The sequence below is a fragment of the Hemicordylus capensis genome, chromosome 12 (genome assembly GCF_027244095.1).
Source record: "Hemicordylus capensis ecotype Gifberg chromosome 12, rHemCap1.1.pri, whole genome shotgun sequence".
In the NCBI taxonomy this organism is placed as follows: Eukaryota; Metazoa; Chordata; class Lepidosauria; order Squamata; family Cordylidae; genus Hemicordylus; species Hemicordylus capensis.
In genome coordinates, this window is record NC_069668.1 from 7,434,901 (window position 1) to 7,457,871 (window position 22,971).

A 22,971-nucleotide genomic window follows, 5' to 3' on the forward strand; every position below is an offset into this window, starting at 1 on the left:
GTAATGCATGAATGAACCCATCGAGCAATAATGGCTGAAGAGACCTTGCATCCCATCTTAGAAGCCTTAAAGGCCACAAAAAGAGCATCTGACTTACGAAAAGCCTGCGTCCGGTTGCACTCCTTCTCTGCAGGGTGACGAGCATCCGGACAAAAAGAAGGTAATTAAATGACCGCCTCACGATTAAACTGAGACTTTACCTTAGGGATAAACGAAGGATCCGGGATAAGTCTCACAGAGTCCTTAGAGAAATTACACAAATTACTCTGAACTGACAGAGCCTGCGATTCAGAAATCCTCCTGGCTGATGTTACAGCTACTAAAAAGGCCACCTTCCAGGACAGCATCTGCAATGATACAGATCAAAGTGGTTCAAATGGCGGAAACTGCAGACCCCACAACACAATATGCAAATCCCATGACGGAAAACGATGGCAGACCAGAGGAGACAACAAAGCTGCCCCCCTCAAGAACTTGCGTAGAAGAGGGTGCCACGCCTGAACAAATGCTGATGAGGAAACAACATCTGGATCAAGCACGCCGCCTGGTGTTTAAGCATGTTGGGTTTCAGACCAAGCGCAAGGCCATCCTGAAGAAAAACCTAGTAATCCCCTCGACCTGCACTTGTCCAGCTGCAGGGAGAGCTTTGCTGTCCAGCGCAGAAAACTACGCCAAGTCGATTGGTAAATCTTGTTGGCTGAACACTTTCTAGATGCAAGGATGGTAAATCGGACCTTGACACAGCAGAACTGGATGGTCTGGCAAACTGAGTGGATGACCTACGGTCAAGTCGACGATCTCAGAAAACCAAGGCCCTCTGGGCCAAAAAGACGCAATCAATATCAGGGATGCCCGGAAACCCCGCAGCTTCCTGAGGCAACGTGAGAGCAGCGGCACTGGAGGAAATGCATTCAGCAGACACGGACGCCATGGCACCGATAGCGTATCCGTCTCTTCTGCCCCCAACATCGGGCAACGTGAGTAAAACCTCTGAATCTTGGCATTCTGAGGATATGCAAACAAGTCTATCTGGGGACATCCCAGCTGCTCTGTCAGCCACCTAAATACTTGAGGGTGCAGGCCCCATTCTGCCGGCTGGATCTCCTGCCGTCTTAGCCAATCTGCCCGAACATTGGAAATTCTGTTTACATGATGGTCCAGAATGGATATTAAGTTGTTCTGTACACATTAAGATATTCCTTCCCTTCACCAAGGGCGTGAAGGCTCTTAGGGCCAGAAAGACAGCCCACAGCTCGAGCCAGTTTATGCTATGGAGCAACTCTTCCACCGACCAAAGCCCCTGGGCAGAACTGTTCCAACAGTGAGCCCCCCAGCCCGATAGACTGGTGTCCGTCGTGACCATCACTCTCTCGGGTTCTATGAACAGCTTGCCCTTGTCTAGGTTCCCCGGGCCGTCCAATGAATCGACTCGCGAAGAGAGGAATGTTCTTGTCACGTTTGAGGGCAATCCTGTGCTGGTAAAGGAGGAAACCCCACTGTAACTGGCGTAGATGAAAACCTCGCCCAAGGCACCGAGTCCATAGCCGCCACCATGAGACCCAACAAACTTGCTAGATTGAGAAGGCTGGCCCACAGTCTCGAAACAATCACACGAGCCAGTGACGTTAAGACCTCCATCCGATCCTGTGGCAGAAACAGTTTGCCTACTGAGGTGTCCATTACCATGCCCAAATGACGAAGGCTCTGTGTGGGCATCAGGTGACTCTTGCCCACATTTATCAGAAACCCATGCGCACGTAACACAGACATTGTTCTGGACAGAGCCGACTGAACTGCCCCTTCTTGAGCAAGTTGTCGAGGTAACAATACAGGTGGACCCCCTCAGTGCATAAAGTGGCCACTAGCAGACTAGAACCTTCATAAAAACTTGGGTGGCTGATGAGAGACCAAAAGGAAGGGCTCTGTACTGATAATGCCTCCCCATGTAGCAGAAGTGGAGTATATGTCGACTGCGTGGATGAATGGGGATGTGTAAATACGCCTCCTGGAGATCTATTGAAGTCATGTAGTCCCCCATCTGCAATGCCTCTGAGATGGTACAAAGGGTTTCCATCCTGAACCTCCTTTTTATCACAAAACGGTTGACTGGGCGTAGGTTGAGAACTGCCCTGGCCGATCCGTCCTTTTTTGGCACCGTAAAATCACAGAATAGATGCCCTTGCCTCTCTGAAGAGGTGGGACCTCCTCTATGGCCCCTATAGCCACCAGATACTGAATGGCCATGGACAACCCCTTGTGCTTTTCCGGTTTCCCAGATCTAGGGGTAAGGAGGAATCTGTTTCCTGGGGGGCTGGCCAGCTCCACTTCGTACCCGTGTAGGCTAATGGAAAGAACCCACCTGTCGATGGATTCTTTCCAAAACAGTCCAAATGGCAGACCCCCACTTTGCCTGAGTGGGAGTCAGAACTGCTGCTTTGGGGCCCCGCTGCTGGTTTCCGAGAGACTGATGGTTCTGCTGAGTGCACCCTTGCCTGCCTTGGCCTCTGGATCTGTTCCACTGCGATCAAAAAGGCCTAAAAGGCTCCCTCTGACAAACTGAGGTCTAAACGCCCTGAAGGTTTGCATCGGTCTATGATTAAAACTCTTGTCCTTCTTCCTAGGAGCTGATGGCAGAGCCCTGCGGTTATCCTTAGTTTCAATGAGGACCTCTTTCAGGGCCTCATTCCCAATTAGCTTTCCCCCCAGCATAGGGAACAGCAGCTAATTTAGCCCTAGACGTATTATCAACTTCCAAAATTTTAGCCATATGTTGCGTCTTGCCAGGACACCTGCACTGACCGCACGTGCCGAGAACTGAACACTGTCCAGAGTAGCATCCGCTGAAAAGGCAGCCGCCCTCTGCAGACGAAGTAGCTTATGCCACATCTTAGACTGATTAGTGGGAGGGTCATTGGGTAACTCGCCAACCCACAAGACTGATGCTCTAGACACCAAGGACACAGTGGTGTCAGCTCTGATGGCCACTGCTCAAGCCTCGTGGGCCCTGCGCAGTGCAGATTCTGCTTTTCTGTTTTCTGGCTCCTTAGAAGAGGAGTCCCCATCCTTGGGTACCACTGTGCTACTAAGTAGGGCCCCGAAGTGAGCAACCGTAAGTGGCACCTTCAGCAAGTCCAGAGTCTCCTCCTCAAAGTTGTACAATTTGCTAGCCAATGTCAACATACGCTTTGGGAGTCGCAATAGCTGCCCATTCCTCCTTGATGGTCTTAGTAAAGCCCTCAGGTATCACTGATTTAATCTGCGGTACCTTAGCCTTAGGCAGCACCAAGGAGCCCTTGGACACAGGAGAGATCTGTTCCTCTGTAACTGGCTACAGATCAAGCGCAGCAATAGCCTGGTTAATTAGTGGCTGAAAATCCACCATAAGAGAGAGCCTCTGACTGTGTAAGTTTGCAGCAGAGTCCTCAATCATCTCCCCCTCTTCCGAGGAGGAGGGCCCCTTGTCTGGGTTGCCCAGCAATGTCTCTGACCCACTGACCCTTGGTCACAATAGATCTGGGGAGTCCTCTCCAGACTCATCTGAAGACCTCCCTCTACGCAAGGGCACAGAGTCCTGGCGTATAGCCATCCTGGGCTGCTTAGCGGGCACCATCTCCTCCTGAGAGTCTGAGGGCGACACATGGATCACAGCCTGCCTTGCAATGCCTTGCAGGCTTCCGCGCTTTAAGCGCCGCTGCCAGTGAGACCTGAACGGCCTCCTGAATCCAGCCCTTTGCAGTGGCAGCATCAGGGGGAACCCCCACATTCCCTGTAGGAGTAGGCCCTGAGGGAGGGGCCACATAGGGGGCATCTGCACTCACCTCCTCCCCCCCGAGCAAGTCCCGATCTTACCGGGGGGAGCTGCTCATGGCCTTCTGGGTGCTCCGACGCCCCATCCACGGGCTCAGCACCGCCTGCCTCATCATCCTGCACGTCTTCCCCGTCTGATTCCGACAGGCTCTGGGGCGGCCACTCCTGCTGACGTTCCTTTCAGCGTGGCCCCAATACTCGCTGAGGCAGTCCTCCTCCTGCACGCCCAACTGCTAGGGAAAGGAGTTGGGGGGGGGGGCGAGGCCAAACATCACAGGCTTACCTTGCTCGCGCTGCCGGGCGAAAGCTCTCTCACCAACGGGGCCTCCTTGTCAGGAAGCCTCCGATTCTGGTGCCGCCACCTGCGTCCTGCTACGGTGGATTGCTGGTGGCATGAATTGCGCCCAGTCTCCTCACCGGTATCTGGCCACCAACGGGGCCTCCTTGTCAGGAAGCCTCCGATTCTGGTGCCGCCACCTTCGTCCTGCTTCGGTGGATTGCTGGTGGCATTGATTGCGCCCAGTCTCCTCACCGGTATCTGGCCACCAACGGGGCCTCCTTGTCAGGAAGCCTCCGATTCTGGTGCCGCCACCTGCGTCCTGCTACGGTGGATTGCTGGTGGCATGGATTGCGCCCAGTCTCCTCACCGGTATCTGGCCACCAACGGGGCCTCCTTGTCAGGAAGCCTCCGATTCTGGTGCCGCCACCTGCGTCCTGCTACGGTGGATTGCTGGTGGCATGAATTGCGCCCAGTCTCCTCACCGGTATCTGGCCACCAACGGGGCCTCCTTGTCAGGAAGCCTCCGATTCTGGTGCCGCCACCTGCGTCCTGCTACGGTGGATTGCTGGTGGCATGGATTGCGCCCAGTCTCCTCACCGGTATCTGGCCACCAACGGGGCCTCCTTGTCAGGAAGCCTCCGATTCTGGTGCCGCCACCTGCGTCCTGCTACGGTGGATTGCTGGTGGCATGGATTGCGCCCAGTCTCCTCACCGGTATCTGGCCACCAACGGGGCCTCCTTGTCAGGAAGCCTCCGATTCTGGTGCCGCCACCTGCGTCCTGCTACGGTGGATTGCTGGTGGCATGAATTGCGCCCAGTCTCCTCACCGGTATCTGGCCACCAACGAGGCCTCCTTGTCAGGAAGCCTCCGATTCTGGTGCCGCCACCTTCGTCCTGCTTCGGTGGATTGCTGGTGGCATGGATTGCGCCCAGTCTCCTCACCGGTATCTGGCCACCAACGGGGCCTCCTTGTCAGGAAGCCTCCGATTCTGGTGCCGCCACCTGCGTCCTGCTTCGGTGGATTGCTGGTGGCATGAATTGCGCCCAGTCTCCTCACTGGTATCTGGCAACAGAGAGGACCGCTGTGGCCTACAGGCGCCAGCAAGGTCATCTGATACATCTGCCATTTTCCTTACAGGATTTGCGTAGTCCCGAGTTTTTGGCGGGAACAGGCGCTGATGGGCGGATCTCTCCCTAATAGCCAGGAGTCCGAAGGTCTTTTTAGCGGACATCGGCCAAAAGGTCGGCAAGAGGTGAGGAGAGGTAACGAATAACAGAAAGGACAGTAGAAGAACAGATATGATTTTTTTTTTTTTAAATTTAAAATTATTATTTTATTTTTTTCTTTAGTAACTAGAGAGAACTAATAGTAGTAGAATACCAGGTGAAGAATAGATTGGAAATAGTCAAAAACAATAGGAATATAAGCAGAAGAAAAGAAGAGGCCTAGTTAACTAGGCCAAAGCCTGCGAGCTGTAATGCGAGCCTTCTGGAGCAAAGGCAGGAAGTAGAACTGAGGAGATCCGCCCACATGCACTGGGTTAAGGATCTTCAAGTATGACTACTTCCTGCCTTTTGGAGCATGTGGGGGGGATGTAATCCCAAGCTTGGGTGACCTCCTACACCAGCCGAGAAGGTGGCTGGGTCTACCCCGACTGGCAGCGGTGTCTCCAGGAAGGGGTCCTTCCCAGCCCTACCTGGAGATCCTGCCAGGGAATGAACCTGGGCCCTTCGGCCTGCAAGGCAGATCTTCTAGCACTGAGCTGTGCCCCATCCCCCAAGGGAAAGATCTCACATGCTCAAATGGAGCCCCCCATCCCACTTTGAGTTCCAACCCAACCCACTTCCCCCAAGACCAGCTCTCGAGCTCATCTCAATTATGAATGGCAGCATTTCAGGAACGAGGAGGAGAGCGTGCCAGTCAGCAACACCACACATGGGGATTAGCCGAAACCAAGGGCTGAGCCTCTACACACACACACACGCGCGCGATTCATCAGCTCTTATAACCCTCCTGTCATACAGCGCCCACTTACTCCTCCTTCAGGATGGCCTGGATGCATTTCCTCTGGTAGGCATTGAGGCTGATGCTGGGCTTCCGTGGACTGGCGCCCTTCTCCATTTTCCTTTGCTGGTAATCCTTCTTCATTTTGACCTGGTAAGAGGCCAGGGCACAAAGGCAGATCCCTGTCACTGGAACCTTATTTGCCAACTTCAGAGCTGAGAGTCCATCTTCACACACTCCTCTTATGCCACCCCACCAAGTGAACTTAAGAGCAGCCCGGCTGAACCAGGCCCAAGGAGGCCCATCTAGTCCAGCATCCTGTTTCACACAGTGGTCCACCAGATGCCTCCGGGAAGCCCACAAGCAAGAGATGAAGGCATGCCCTCTCTCCTGCGGTGTTGCTCCCCTGCAACTGGGATTCAGAGGCATCTCTGAGGCTGAAGGTGGCCCATAGCCACCAGCCATGGATAAGAAGAACATAAGGTGAACGGGTGCACTCACTCACCTGTTTGATTGCATTCCCCATGTGCCTCAGTTGCTCATGGATGGTCTGCAGCTCCTTCTTCATGTCCTTCTCACTATCTGACAGGACAGGCAGCTGAGCATGGAAGCCACGTAGCATCTTCTTCATCCTTCAGCCCCCAAAGACAGACAGGTCAGAATACTGAGGAGACAGCAGCGGGTGGGGCATGGATGGATGACTTCATGATGATCAGATCAGACATAGCATCTGCCACCCACATCACCTCCCACCCCCCCACAAGTAGCGTCTACAATCTCATTTCGTAACCATAGCCTGTCGAGAAAGGTTTGAAATTTGACAGCATAATTTCCAGATAAAACTGGTCTGTGTGACCAGGATAAATGGTTGCCATAAATTTGGTGTGAGTGTCTCTATAAAATTGGCAATAAAGAATCACAGAGTGGTGACCCCTGCTGTACCCCTGGGTACTTGAAAAATAGCCCTCAGGAATTTAGTTTGTACTATTTCAAGCTGAGAGAAATTTTCCAGAGGACCAATCTGCACCCCATAAAGAATTTGGGGATATATCTTGGCCTTCAACAACTTCATAGCTGCTGGCACGAAAAAGGCACCCCTGGAGTAATAAAAGGACTTAATCACGTTTGCCGTCTGTTGAGCAGCTTGGGAAATATAATCAAGATGGGCTTTACGTGTTCCAGTTTGGTGGAATTCCACCCCCAAATACTTAAAGACCTTAACCTGTTCAATACTATGCCTGTTTACTGTCCATGTAAAAATTTTAGGGTGCTTTGAAAACACCGTTAACTTGGACTTAGAATACTTGATCTCGAAAGCCTCCTTCTCAGTATACTTGCCTAAAGAGGCCAAAGCATGACTGAGACCTATCCTGGTTTGAGATAAGAGGGCAATATCATCTGTGTAACATGTCTGCTGGCAAGTTTGTGGGGGTGCAAATCCAGATCATTAAAACCTGAAACTATTGAATGTATGTAAAAATTAAACAAAACTGGGGCAAGGATGCATCCTTGCTGAACTCCTTTATAAGTAAAAATCTCAGTCACAAAGTGTCCTTTTCTAGAACATTGTACTATGATGAAAATTGTAAATTAATAAAAGTAAATGGTGGTCTATAGATGATTCCTTTCAACCTGAGTTTGTCCCTAGATATGGAATTAAATGCTGCTTTGAAGTCTATAAAAGCAGTAAACAAGGACGATTTAGATCTAGCGGAATATTTTTCAGCCAAGAATTGAAAGGCAAATACTTGATGAGATGTAGAGAACCCTTCTCGAAACCCCACTTGCTCAGCCATTAGGATACACTGATCATCCAACCAATCCTGAAATTTCCTCAAAAGATGCCTGGCATATAACTTGCTGACAACGCTAAGGAGACTAATTGGGCGATAATTACTTGGATCCTCCCTTAATCCTGTCTTGTAAAGTGGTGCTATTATCAAAACACCCCAGTCCTCCGGGATTATAGCCAAAGCATCTATGTAAGTAAAAAGAGAAGCAAGGAGGGAAAGCCCACCAATCAAGGTTACTACTAACAAATTCAGTTAGAATGCAATCAAGCCCAGGGGCCTCTCCCTTCTTGCAGTTTTTAACTAGTGCTTCAGTTTCTGAAACCATAACAGGATCCCAATTTGGCAATTGACTAGGATTATAATCTGCTATTGGGATATCGGGTCCCTTTACCATATCGGGTTTGTATTAGTACTTCTGTTAAATTGGGGCAGGAGCCATATGGGAGAGATGAGTGAGCATGATTTCTGACAAGGTCTACACCCCGAGAAATGGAAAAGAGGCAATTGCATTGCAGGACTTTGCATGACACAGATCACTACCATCCGTGGGCCTGGCTCATGGACTGCAGGAGGACCTCGATATTCATGGGGGCCCATTCCACGGTGCAACTGCAGATACAGAAGCTGTGAATATTGAGTCATTGCAGCAATGGGGAATTGGGGGGGGTTTAAGTTCCGAGTAGGGGGGAAAACATTCCCTGAGTCGCACTGTGCCCTGGAATGCCCCCAAATCGACTGGAAATGGCTGGTGTTCATTTCCAGCCACCCCCGACCCACGGATACATGAGGTCACCATGTTCCCACCCCCATGTATGCCAAGGTCAGGTGTCTGTTACCCAACCTTGGCATACGCAAATCCGCGGATATCGAGGTCCTCCTGTAGGCCATTCAAAATTTATACTCCAATGCTGCAGTGCTATGAATTGGGAGAACTAGTTATGGGGCCTCTTTCCTTCCAAGGTGCTCTGATTGGATTCTACACAAGCGACTTCTCTCCCTGACTAATCCCACCTTCTGGGAAGAGCTTTTCCACACAGAATAAGACCAATGGCTTTAGTACACGCTGGTTCAATAATTTTCGCCCTCTTGCTTCTTCATTCTATTCTTCATTCTTCATTCAGCTAAGATCATAGCATTGAACACGAGGCGGGATTTGAATCTGGCTACGCCACGGCAGCTGCAGAACAGCTGGCCGTTTTGTATGCCATCACCTTTTTTCAGGAGCGTTTCTGCCGTCTTAAACATGGGCTTAAGGTTTTAGTCCACGAAGGAATCCGTGTGAAGCTGTTAGCAGAAGATTAAGAAGGGGGTTTAGTTTAGTCTGCCGCCAAACGGCTGCTATCCAGCTAGAACAACCTTCTCTAAACATGGCTTCTGTCCTCATTACTGAAGGCTCAGCAATCCCAGAATTTAAATCAGTGCTTCGGAACAGCAGTCTCATTCACATCAGACAGACAAGCAGCTTCTGAAGTTACTCCAGCCAGTGGTAAACGGAGTGTGCATGGCTTACCTGTTCACGATGTCCTCCTGTTTCTCTTTCGCCTCCTCGTACTTATCAGCCAAGCGTTCAGCCATCTCCCGCAAGCTTTTCCTTGGGGTTGGGGAGAAACATTTTAGTTATTTGGAGACGTGTGGGGAAATTCAGGAACAGGGGAGAGACCCCCTTAACATCTCTGCCTTTCCAAGAGGGAGAAAAAGAACAGGACCGACAAAAGGAAGTACTTTTTTCACAATGTATCATCAACCTATGGAATTCTCTGCCACAAGATGTGGTGACAGCCAACAGCCTGGATGGCTTTAAGAGGGGCTTGGATAACTTCATGAAGGAGAGGTCTATCAACAGCTGATGGTATACGCCACATCTGGCCTCAGAGGCAAGATGCCTGTCAATACCACTTGCAGGGGAGTAGCAGCAGGAGAGAGGGCATGCCCTCAGCTCTTGGCTGTGGGCTTCCCAGAGCCAATCTGGTGGGCCACTGTGTGAAGCAGGATGCTGGACGAGATGGGCCTCCTTGGTCCTGATCCAGCAGGGCTGTTCTTATGAACATGGGCTGTTCATCTGACCAAAAGCAAATTTAGAACATGAGGCAGCTGCAGTGGTGGGGGAAGGATGCTTGTGGTGATTTTTGACAAGGTCTGCACCCCAAGAGAGGGCAGGGTATTATTATGCTTTTATTGTCTTGACCATCGGGCCTGGAGCAGACAAATTTATGATGGTCTTTAAAATGTTTTTAAAACACAAGAACTACTATACAATTTTATCCGTGTCAGAGGAATGGAAATGAAAATGGACAGGAAAGTCCTGCAAAGATGACCCCATAGGGAGAGTACCACAATTTGTTCACTGTGACCCTAACCTACGTCCTCTGGGCAAAAATGACGGAAAGTTTACCCTGCTTGTGGGCAGGGGTGAGAAGGGGAGATCACACACAGAAAGCTGTAAGTGTATCAATGCTACCAACTATTTCCCAACTCTAGGGGGTAGGCGTTGCCAAAAATAACCATGTGCATTCCCGGGATGACACCGGTGGGCCTGGCTCACGGATGCGTTTTTGACTTAGTGGGAGCTAGTGGTGTGCCCCTGTGACAGAGGGCGGTCTAATGGAAAATGGCCAACCATCCCACAGAAAATGAGAACAGCTGATAGGCAACATAGGGAGCCCTTTTCAACTGAGACAGACCACTGGGTCTACCCAGTATTGTCTGCTCCAACTGGAGCAGCTGAAGCAGAGAGAGATCTTCCCTAGCCCTATGACCAAAGATCCTTTTAGAAAGGCTGAACCCAGGCTCTTCTGCAACCAAAGTACATGCTCTGCCACTGAGCTGCAGCCCATATCCAGGCCACGTCAGTGTTCTGGACTGCCTAAAGGAAAAGCAGGTCAGGAATCACCTTTCTTCTCGACAGTAGCCAAGATCTTCCAGCTGTTTCTTCTTCTGTTCACGCAGTAATTTCACTCTGTGGACAAATGAAAAGGTCAAACATGACATTCAACCAAACGCAGCACCTGACGCCCTGACTAAATCACTCGGGCGTATTACTCAGGAGTCACTTTAAAGAAAGGTACATTGGTACTCACCGTGAAGGTGTCTTCTGGCTGGTGTAGAAGAGGTCACCCAAGCTTGGGATTACATCCCCCCACATGCTCCAAAAGGCAGGAAGTAGTCATACTTGAAGATCCTTAACCCAGTGCATGTGGGCGGATCTCCTCAGTGCTTACAACAGCTCAAGCTACGGAATGAAAACCACAGAACACGAGAATATACAACAATATACAAACAATAATGCAGAGAAAGACAGAAAAAACTGTCCCCCTACAACCAGATCATCAGCTCCAGCCTAACACAACCCGGGCGGGCCTTGGGTGACCTCTTCTACACCAGCCAGAAGACACCTTCACGGTGAGTACCAATGTACCTTTCTCGGCTGGTGTAGGAGGTCACCCAAGCTTGGGACATACCACAGCACCAACCACGGGAGGGAAAATACCCAAGCTGGAGCTACTGACCCGGAAGGACCTGTTGCAGGACCCTCCAACCAAATGCCGCTCTGGCAGCTTCATGTTCATCCAACTTGTAACGCCTTGAAAATGTAAAAGGCAACGACCAAGTAGCCGCCTTGCAAATCTCTTCATGGGACGCCGGTGAAGATAACACAGCGGAAGTGGCTGCCGATGTAGTTGAGTGTGCCGTAATCTGGCCAGGCACCGAAAGTTTCTGGGCTTCATACAACATCGTAATGCGTGAACGGACCCAAAGAGCAATAATGGCTGAAGAGACCTTGCATCCCATCTTAGAAGCCTTAAAGGCCACAAAAAGAGCATCTGACTTCCGAAAAGCCTGCATCCGGTGCCACTCCTTCTCTGCAGGGTGACGAGCATCCGGACAAAAAGAAGGTAATTAAATGTCCACCTCATGATTAAACTGAGACTTTACCTTCGGGATAAACGTAGGATCCGGGATAAGTCTCACAGAGTCCTTAGAGAAAATATACAAATTACTCTTAACTGACAGAGCCTGTGATTCAGAAAACCTCCTGGCCAATGTTACAGCTACTAAAAAGGCCACCTTCCAGGACAGAATCTGCAATGATACAGATCGAAGTGGTTCAAATGGCGGAGACTGCAGACCCCACAACACAATATGCAAATCCCATGATGGAAAACGATGGCAGACCAGTGGAGACAACAAAGCTGCCCCCCTCAAGAACTTGCGTAGAAGAGGGTGCCACGCCTGAACAAATGCTGATGAGGAAACAACATCTGGATCAAGCACACCGCCCGGCGTTTAAGCGTGTTGGGTTTCAGACCAAGCGCAAGGCCATCCTGAAGAAAACCTAGTAATCCCCCCGACCTGCACTTGTCCAGCTGCAGGGAGCGCTTTGCTGTCCAGCGCAGAAAACTATGCCAAGTCAATTGGTAAATCTTGTTGGCTGAACACTTTCTAGACACAAGGATGGTAAATCGGACCTTGACACAGCAGAACTGGATGGTCTGGCAAACTGAGTGGATGACCTACGGTCAAGTCGACGATCTCGGAAAACCAAGGCCCTCTGGGCCAAAAAGACGCAATCAATATCAGGGATGCCCGGGAACCTCGCAGCTTCCTGAGGCAACGGGAGAGCAGCGGCACTGGAGGAAATGCATACAGCAGACACGGAGGCCATGGCACCGATAGCGCATCCATCTCGTCTGCCCCCAACATCGGGAAACGTGAGTAAAACCTCTGAATCTTGGCATTCTGAGGGGATGCAGACAAGTCTAACTGGGGACACCCCAGCTGCTCTGTCAGCCACCTAAATACTTGAGGGTGCAGGCCCCATTCTGCCGGCTGGATCTCCTGCCGTCTTAACCAATCTGCCCGAACACTGGAAATTCCGTTTACATGATGGCCCAGAATGGATATTAAGTTGTTCTGTACACATTAAGATATTCCTTCCCTTCACCAAGGGCGTGAAGGCTCTTAGGGCCAGAAAGACAGCCCGCAGCTCGAGCCAGTTTATGCTATGGAGTAACTCCTCCACCGACCAAAGCCCCTGGGCAGAACTGTTCCAACAGTGAGCCCCCCAGCCCGATAGGCTGGTGTCCGTCGTGACCATCACTCTCTCGGGTTCTATGAATAGCTTGCCCTTGTCTAGGTTCCCCGGGCCATCCAACGAATTGACTCGTGAAGAGACACCTAGAGAGGAATGTTCTTGTCACGTTTGAGGGCAATCCTGTGCTGGTAAGGGAAGAAAGCCCACTGTAACTGGCGTAGATGAAAACCTTGCCCAAGGCACCGAGTCCATAGCCGCCGCCATGAGACCCAACAACCTTGCTAGATTGTGAAGGCTGGCCCACAGTCTCGAAGCAATCACACGAGCCAGTGACAATAAGACCTCCATCCGATCCTGTGGCAGAAACAGTTTGCCTACTGAGGTGTCCATTACCATGCCCAAATGATGAAGGCTGTGTGTGGGCATCAGGTGACTCTTGCCCACATTTATCAGAAACCCATGGGCACGTAACACAGACACTGGACAAAGCCGACTGAACTGCCCCTTCTTGAGCAAGTTGTTGAGGTAACAATACAGGTGGACCCCCTCAGTGCATAACGTGGCCACTAGCAGACTAGAACCTTCGTAAAAACTCGGGCGGCTGATGAGAGACCAAAAGGAAGGGCTCTGTACTGATAATGCCTCCGCATGTAGCAGAAGCAGAGTATATGTCGACTGAGTGGATGAATGGGGATATGTAAATAGGCCTCCTGGAGATCTATTGAAGCCATGTAGTCCCCCATCTGCAATGCCTCTGAGATGGTACAAAGGGTTTCCATCCTGAACCTCCTTTTTATCACAAAGCGGTTGACTGGGCGTAGGTTGAGAACTGCCCTGGCCGATCCGTCCTTTTTTGGCACCGTAAAAATCACAGAATAGATGCCCTTGCCTCTCTGAAGAGGTGGGACGTCCTCTATGGCCCCTATAGCCACCAGATACTGAATGGCCATGGACAACCCCTTGTGCTTTTCCGGTTTGCCGGATCTAGGGGCAAGGAGGAATCTGTTTCCTGGGGGGCAGGCCAGCTCCACTTCGTACCCGTGTAGGCTAATGGAGAGAACCCACCTGTCGATGGATTCTTTCCAAACGGGCCAAATGGCGGACCCCCACTTTGCCTGAGTGGGAGTCAGGACTGCTGCTTGGGGACCCGCTGCTGGTTTCCGAAAGACTGATGGTTCTGCTGAGTGAACCCTTGCCTGCCTTGGCCTCTGGATCTGTTCCACTGCGATCAAAAAGGCCTAAAAGGCTGCCTCTGACAAACTGAGGTCTAAACGCCCTGAAGGTTTGCGTCGGTCTACGATTAAAACTCTTGTCCTCCTTCCTAGGGGCTGATGGCAGAGCCCTGCGGTTATCCTTAGTTTCAATGAGGACCTCTTTCAGGGCCTCATCCCCAATTAGCTTCCCCCCCAGCATAGGGAACAGCAGCTAATTTAGCCCTAGACGTATTATCAACTTCCAAAATTTTAGCCATATGTTGCGTCTTGCCAGGACACCTGCACTGACCGCACATGCCGAGAACTGAACACTGTCCAGAGTAGCATCCGCTGAAAAGGCAACCGCCCTCTGCAGACGAAGTAGCTTACGCCACATCTTAGATTGATCAGTGGGAGGTCATTGGGTAACTCGCCGATCCACAAGACCGATGCTCTAGACACCAAGGACGCAGTGGTGTCAGCTCTGATGGCCACTGCTCAAGCCTCGTGGGCCCTGCGCAGTGCAGATTCTGCTTTTCTGATTCCCGGCTCCTTAAAAGAGGAGTCCCCATCCTTGGGTACCCTATGCCACTAAGTAGGGCCCCGAAGTGAGCATCCGTAAGTGGCACCTTCAGCAAGTCCAGAGTCTCCTCCGCAAAGTTGTACAATTTGCAAGCCAAAGCCAACATACGCCTTGGGAGTTGCAATAGCCGCCCATTCCTCCTTGATGGTATTAGTAAAGCCCTCAGGTATCACTGATTTAATCTGTGGTACTTTAGCCTTAGGCAGCACCAAGGAGCCCTTGGACACAGGAGAGATCTGTTCCTCTGTAACTGGCTACAGATCAAGCGCAGCAATAGGCTGGTTAATTAGTGGCTGAAAATCCACCATAAGAGAGAGCCTCTGACTGTGTAGGTTTGCTGCAGAGTCCTCAATAATCTCCCCCTCTTCCGAGGAGGAGGGCCCCTTGCCTGGGTTGCCCAGCAATGTCTCCGACCCACTGACCCTGGGTCGCAATAAATCTGGGGACTCGTCTGAAGACCTCCCCCTACCCAAGGGCACAGAGTCCTGGCGTATAGCCACCCTGGGCTGCTTAGCGGGCACCGTCTCCTCCTGAGAGTCTGAGGACGACACATGGATCACAGCCTGCCTTGCAATGCCTTGCAGGCTTCCGCGCTTTAAGCGCCGCTGCCAGTGAGACCTGAACGGCCTCCTGAATCCAGCCCTTTACAGAGGCAGCATCAGGGGGAACCCCCACATTCCCTGTAGGAGTAGGCCCTGAGGGAGGGGCCACATAGGGGGCATCTGCACTCACCTCCTCCCCCCATGAGCAAGTCCCGATCTTACCGGGGGGAGCTGCTCATGGCCTTCTGGGTGCTCCGACGCCCCATCCACGGGCTCAGCACCGCCTGCCTCATCATCCTGCTCGTCTTCCCCGTCTGATTCCGACAGGCTCTGGGGCGGCAACTCCTGGTGACGTTTCTTTCGGCGCGGCCCCAATACTCGCTGAGGCAGTCCTCCTCCTGCACGCCCAACTGCTAGGGAAAGGAGTGGGGGGGGGGGGAGGCCAAATATCACAGGCTTACCTTGTTCGCGCTGCTGGGCGAAAGCTCTCTCACCAACGGGGCCTCCTTGTCGGGAAGCCTCCGATTCTGGTGCCGCCACCTGCGTCCTGCTACGGTGGATTGCTGGTGGCATGGATTGCGCCCAGTCTCCTCACCGGTATCTGGCCACCAACGGGGCCTCCTTGTCAGGAAGCCTCCGATTCTGGTGCCGCCACCTGCGTCCTGCTACGGTGGATTGCTGGTGGCATGGATTGCGCCCAGTCTCCTCACCGGTATCTGGCCACCAACGGGGCCTCCTTGTCAGGAAGCCTCCGATTCTGGTGCCGCCACCTGCGTCCTGCTTCGGTGGATTGCTGGTGGCATGGATTGCGCCCAGTCTCCTCACCGGTATCTGGCCACCAACGGGGCCTCCTTGTCAGGAAGCCTCCGATTCTGGTGCCGCCACCTGCGTCCTGCTTCGGTGGATTGCTGGTGGCATGGATTGCGCCCAGTCTCCTCACCGGTATCTGGCCACCAACGGGGCCTCCTTGTCAGGAAGCCTCCGATTCTGGTGCCGCCACCTGCGTCCTGCTTCGGTGGATTGCTGGTGGCATGGATTGCGCCCAGTCTCCTCACCGGTATCTGGCCACCAACGGGGCCTCCTTGTCAGGAAGCCTCCGATTCTGGTGCCGCCACCTGCGTCCTGCTACGGTGGATTGCTGGTGGCATGGATTGCGCCCAGTCTCCTCACCGGTATCTGGCCACCAACGGGGCCTCCTTGTCAGGAAGCCTCCGATTCTGGTGCCGCCACCTGCGTCCTGCTACGGTGGATTGCTGGTGGCATGGATTGCGCCCAGTCTCCTCACCGGTATCTGGCGACAGAGAGGACCACTGTGGCCTACAGGCCCCAGCGAGGTCATCTGATACATCCGCCATTTTCCTTACAGGATTTGCGCAGTCCCGAGTTTTTGGTGGGAACAGGCGCTGATGGGCGGATCTCTCCCTAATGGCCAGGAGTCCGAAGGTCTTCTTAGCAGACATCGGCCAAAAGGTCGGCAAGAGGTGAGGAGAGGTAACGAATAACAGAACGGACAGTAGAAGAAAAGACATGAAATAATTTTTTTTTTAAAAAAAATTAAAATTATTATTATTATTTTCTTTTTTCTTTAGTAACTAGAGAAAACTAATAGTAGTAGAATAGATTGGAAATAGTAAAAAATAATAGGAATATAAGCAGAAGAAAAGAAGAGGCCTAGTTAACAAGGCCAAAGCCAGCGAGCTGTAATGCGAGCCTTCTGGAGCAAAGGCAGGAAGTAGAACTGAGGAGATCCGCCCACATGCACTGGGTTAAGGATCTTCAAGTATGACTACTTCCTGCCTTTTGGAGCATGTGGGGGGGATGTAATCCCAAGCTTGAGTGACCTCCTACACCAGCCGAGAACTACTACATTTCAGTATATTTACTCTAGTAAATTTAGCTAGGATGTGAGCGGTGTGCCTGATAATTTCCCCCTCTTCCTCACCCCTTGTGATTTTTACTGTAAATAAATTGTGATGAAAACAAGGTTAATCAAGAAGGTTCCAGTTCACAAGATGCTTAACCACAAAAACAACACAGACAGCAGCAACAGGAGAGAAGATAGCTGGAGGGCAGAAGGACTTGCCTATTAGCACAACAATAAAGTAACTGGGGAGGTGTTCTTTAGAATGGGGCAGATTATTCTAAAGGGGAGGAAAATTACTTTCTGGGGATCCTCATCTTGATCAAATCAGCAGATGATGGATGACAGGATCCAAAAGGGCGGATTGGCCCACTGTACTCTTAGGCGTTAACAAGAGGACAACGGGCAGGCCAGTGGGATTTAGGAGCCAAGAATTGGCCTACCTTCGCTGAATCTCTTCTCGGGCCAGGTCCTGTTTCAGGATATATTCCTCCCTGAACACTTGGGTGGCTCTGCTGAGGAGCTGGAGACATTCTTCAGGGGGAGGAGAAGACTCCTTATCTGCCGCCCTTTGACAAATACAAGAGAAGATTACGGCATGCATACAGTAACATTATTGCTCTGAAGATGAGGGGTAACTACATGATGAGATGCTGCTTTTTCCTTTCTTGTGGAACACTTTCCCCAAGAGAGTTCTTGTGAATGCCGACACAAGCTGACCTCACATAAGAACAGTCCTATTTAGTCCAGCATCCTGTTTCACATAGTGGCCCACCAGATGTCTCCGAGAAGCCCGCAGGCAGGGAGTGAGGGCATGCCCCCTCTCCTGCTGTTGCTCCCCTGCAACTGGTATTGAGAGGCAACTTGCCTTTTAGGCTGGAGGGTGGCCTACAGTCACCAGACTAGTAGCCATTTGAGAGCCCTGTCCTCCATGAATTTGTCTAAGCCCCTTTTAAAGCCATCCAAGCTAGTGGCCATACCACATCCCATGGCAGAGAATTCCATAGCTTAATTATGCACTGTGTGAAAATTCTCTTGTTGGTCCTACATTTCCCGACCTTCAGTTTCACGAGATGACCCCTGGTTCTGGTGCTGTGAGAGAGGGAGAAAAATTTCTCTCTGTCCACTCTGTCCATCCCATGCATAATTTTAAACACCTCTACCATGTCTCCCCACAGTTGCCTCTTCTCAGGCCCCTGATAATCTTAGTTGCCCTCTTCTGCACTTTCCCCAGTTCTACAACATCCTACGGTGTCCAAAAGTGTACGCAGTACTCCAGATGTCTGTATTATACAAACCACAGGTTTGTATAAGGACATTTTAATATTAGCATTTTTATTTTCAATCTCCTTCCTAATGATTCCTCGCATGGAATTAGCTTTTTCACAGCTGCCGCACACTGAGTAAACCCTTTCAATGAGCTGTCCACCACGACCCCAAGATCCCTCTCCTGGTCAGTCACTGACAGCTCAGATCCCATCAGCGTATATGTGAAGTTGAGTTTTTTGGCCCCAATATGCATCACTTTACACCTTCTAGGAACATAGGAAGCTGCCTTCTACCAAGTCAGACCATGGGTCCACCTAACTCAGTATTGTCTACACCAGCCCTGCTCAACTTTGCCCCCCACATGTTTCTGGACTACAACTTCCATAATTCCCAGCCATAGTGGCCAATAGCCAGGGATTATGGGAGCTGTAGGCCAACATCTGCAGGAGGGCCGAAGTTGAGCAGGCCTGGTCTACACAGACTGGCAGAAGCTTCTCCAAGGTTGCAAGGAGGAGTCTCTCTCCAAGCCCTACCTGGAGATGCTGCCAGGGAGGGAACCCAGGAACACCTGTGTGCAAGTAGATGCTCTTTCACTGAGCTATGGCCCCATCCCCTAAGGGGGATATCTTAACAGCATTCACATTTAGTCTCCCAGCCAAATGTAAACCAGGACAAGCACTGCTTAGGAAAGAGGACAAACTCATGCTTGCTGTCACAAGACCAGCTCTCCCCCACACCTGACATCATTCCCCCATCAGTGGATCACTGCATGATGGTATCAATGCAGTTACAGTCGGTGCTTGTGGGCGAGTGCTCAAACAACTGCCTGGATTGGGCAAAAGCCAAAAGAGGGCATGAGGCGAGGGACCACCAAAATGCAAGTTGGACGGTTACAGCAATGGGCAACAACTCCCCAGACCAAAGAGAGATGAATGAAAGGGTCTGCTTGGGCCTTGAGACAGGATAGGGGCCCGTTCCCATGACACAAGTTCTGTACTTCAGCACCAGAGGGTTGGCAGAGCTGCGAGACAGAATGTTCCGGACGTGGGTCTCAAAGGAATCTGGCAAGCCAGCTAGTAAGCGGAGAGGAGAGGCCGTAACTTGGGAGTCTTCCTTGGTGCAGAGAAGCGGAGATGATGGGTGGACTGCAGAACTGTAAAAAGAAAGGGTAAGCACGGTCAGTAATCTCCAAGGACTGCACCTTTTTGCTTTCAACTGAGTAACAAGGCACATTTCAGCAAGGATGAACTACAGATTAGCTAAGTAGCAGTTACAGTCTGAAGCCCTTCCTGCACACAGAAATATTTCCCACATAGGAAGTTGCCTTCTACTGAGTCAGACCCTTGGTCCATTTAGCTCAGGATTATCTACCCAGACTGGCAGCGACTTCTCCAAGGTTGCAGGCAGGAGTCTCTCCCAGCCCTATCTGGAAGTGCCAGGGTGGGAATATGGAACCTTCTATGTGCAAGCATGCAGGTGTCCTTCCCAGAGTGGCCCTATCCCTTAAAGGGGATATCTTACAGTGCTCATGCATGCAATCTCCCATTCAAATGCAAACCAGGATAGATTCTGCTTAGCAAAGAGGACAATTCATGCTTGCTACCATCTAATGGCTCAGCAGGGAAATGACTTGCCTAGCAGGCCAGAGGTTGCCAGTTCAAATCCCCACTGGTATAGTTTCCCAGACTATGGGAAACATATATTGGGCAGCAGCGATACAGGAAGATACTGAAAGGCATACTGTGCAGGAGATGGCAATGGTAAACCCCTCTTGTATTCTACCAAAGAAAAACCACACCTCCCATAGAGAGCAGATCACCCACGGAAGACGCCCAGGGAAAGAACAATTAGCAATCTAAGCCAGTTTCAAAGGAACCTGATTACATACAGAAGAGGCTTGGTGATGCATTCGTAGGTGCTGGTGATGCAGACCATGGTGGGTCCCAAGATATCTGAGACGATCCAAAACCCTCTGATGGAGGCAGGTTGCCTGCAGAAACAAAACGGTATGAAGTCCACCCGAAAAAACGTGGTAGCCTCAATTGCAGAAGATGTGTCTGGCAGTCAACAGTTCAGAGTTTTCTTCTGCGTTTCCCGGCACCCTCTTGGTTGGGTTTCCAAACTGGGCTGTTCGGTTCTTAGGAGGGCTATTGGCTCCGTCTGGTTCTTACCTGCACGGCAAGGGCTTTGTGCAAAGGATGTGCTCCACAAAGCATTTCTGCTCCGTGCCGAGTTCCTGCAAGCTGTCCTTGTCTTCCTCATCTGGAAAGCAAGCACAGTTGGGCTACTGGGAGATATATGCTCATTGTGACGTTTTCGTTTCAAATTGGCTTGCATCATAAGCTGCCTTTGTGAGAGAGAGGTGGGTGTGAATTTTGAAAAATTAAATTAAGTATCTGCTCTGACGCATACTCCACCTTGGGATTGTTTTAATGAAAGGAGGTATATAAATTTAACAATAAATGAATGAATGAATGTGCAAGAGTGAGAAGTGAAAACAGGGCCCAGTTATGGAGGAAACACAACTCCTCACTGCCCCAAACTGAGTGGCTCCATCCCCTGAGGGGAACAGCTTACAGTGATCACACATGGAGTCTCCCATTCAAATGCAAACCAGGGCAGACCCTGCTGAACAAAGGAGACAATTCATGCTTCCTACCCCAAGACCCGTTCTCCTTGCCCTCCTTCAACGAAAAGGTTCTTTTGCTTGACCTTCCTGGCTCCATATTCCAGCACATTAAGGATTCTCCTCCGTTTTGCATGAGGGAAAATTTCTTGGGTGGGGTGGGGGGAGATCCAAGCCGAAAAGATTTAACTACTCACCTGACGCGAGGAACTTGTGAAGTTTGTTGAGCCAGGTGAGTCCGATGCTGTGAACCCCAGCGTCGTGTGTGCAGTGATAGCGTGAGGGGCACTTTGGATCTGAAAGAACAGAAGGTGTTTACATGTTAGTGAAGGCCTGAAGACAGAGAACGGCCAGGTTTCACACCTGTGCTTGTGGGCAATTCCAAGGGTAACAGAATTAGACACGTTGCCACTTTTGCAATGACTGCAGCCAAGCAAATTCCCAATTTGATATTATATATATACTTGCAGGCAGGAGAATATCTCTTACTATAAGACCTTGTTTTTTTTAAACAAACCCTTAAATATTATAGAGCATGTCTGAAACATGCAAAATACGTCAGAAACGGAATCAAAAGTGATGTCCAAAAATTCTGATTCCATTACAGATGCATTTTGCACATTTCAGACGTTATCTGTAACATTTAAGTGTTCTGTTCTGTAAAAATTTGGCCTTCTCTTAGGAGATGTTCTCTTACCAGTGGGTAGAAATAATACCAACTTGAAAATGTGCTTATGGCTGCCAGTGAAAAAGTGGTACCATGGCTGATTCCATTACCCTTGGAACTAACCTTGTATGGGTGAAGCCTTTGAAAACAGAACTATGAAACAGAGCTGCGCCAGGGAAGCTGTTCAGTGTTTCCCCAGCTGCTCTCCTCAAACCACTGCAACTCTTTTCCTTATCTGCAATGTACAACAGACAGTGAAAACACCTGGAAACACACAGGCAGTAGCTTCACATGAATGGCTTGACCTGTTGCTGGCTCTATAGATGAATCCAGCCCACCGTCCACAGAACTTACATAGGAAGCTGCCATATACTGAGTCAGACCATTGATCGATCTAGCTCAGTATTGTCTTCACAGACTGGCAGCGGCTTCTCCAAGGTTGCAGGCAGGAATCTCTCTCAGCCCTATCTTGGAGATGCTGCCAGGGAGGGAACTTGGAGAACCTAGATGCTCTTCCCAGAGTGGCTCCATCCCCTGAGGGGAATCTCTTCCAGTGCTCACACTTTTAGTCTCCCATTCATATGCAACCAAGGCAGACCCTGCTTAGCTAAGGGGACAAATCATGCTGGCTACCACCAGACCAGCTCTCCTCTCTTACACTACTTACACTAGCAGAATGCAATTGCTGTTTTACTCCTGACTTGGGGTTCTGCACAGACAGCCTTCATTCACATGGAGATGTTCACGCCCCATTGATGAGCAGCAGAGAGAAAAATATAAACATGCACCTTATAAACAGAGCAAACAGAGAGGATGGCATGCGCTCCTACCTCTGTGCAACTTAATTGGGCAGGAGAAGTCCGATTCCAGCGGCTCTTCCCCCTCTCTTGACGACAGTTTCAGCGCCAGCTCCAGCTCGACACACTCGAAGACATAGAGCGATGGGATGGGGTCAGCCTTTGAATCCCAGGATTTGACAGACTGTGGGGAGCATTGGAAAGTTGCCATTAATGCCATTATGGGTGCCTTATTCCTCAGCTACTAGCCATCTTGGCACCCCCTCCTCATGAGAAGGCAGGCAGGAAGATTTGCTGGACCTTTGGGCAGCACTTCCCCCAACGCCAAGAGTGCCGAAGCTGCCCCCAAATGGTGCTGGTGCTTTGCAAGCTGTTTCAACCCCGCCTTCAGCTCTGGCACCGCCCCCACTCCAGCCCAGCGTGGTGTGTTGCCGGCGGCTTTTGCCTTCTATATTCAGGCTCGTCTCCAAATTCTGAATTTTCGGCTACAAGCTCTCAGGGGACAACAGAACAGCC

The 22,971-nt window shown here is 50.8% G+C and overlaps 1 protein-coding gene across 2 annotated transcripts in view; it reads right to left on the bottom strand.

The window, feature by feature from the left end:
• The window catches only part of NUP88 (nucleoporin 88), a 32,522-nt gene that overhangs the window by 1,213 nt on the left and 8,338 nt on the right, over positions 1 to 22,971 (bottom strand). Inside the window, exons 7-16 of one of the 2 annotated variants that reach the window (XM_053274587.1) lie at positions 22,489 to 22,639; positions 21,189 to 21,287; positions 20,537 to 20,627; positions 20,254 to 20,355; positions 19,363 to 19,518; positions 17,540 to 17,665; positions 10,776 to 10,841; positions 9,396 to 9,476; positions 6,598 to 6,724; positions 6,124 to 6,242 (exon numbers count right to left, since the gene is read on the bottom strand). In XM_053274587.1, coding sequence (XP_053130562.1) covers positions 6,124 to 6,242; positions 6,598 to 6,724; positions 9,396 to 9,476; positions 10,776 to 10,841; positions 17,540 to 17,665; positions 19,363 to 19,518; positions 20,254 to 20,355; positions 20,537 to 20,627; positions 21,189 to 21,287; positions 22,489 to 22,639 — 1,118 coding nt within the window. Of the gene's footprint in view, positions 1 to 6,123; positions 6,243 to 6,597; positions 6,757 to 9,395; positions 9,477 to 10,775; positions 10,842 to 17,539; positions 17,666 to 19,362; positions 19,519 to 20,253; positions 20,356 to 20,536; positions 20,628 to 21,188; positions 21,288 to 22,488; positions 22,640 to 22,971 lie in introns of those variants that run through there. The other variant, XM_053274588.1, reaches the window with a different exon arrangement.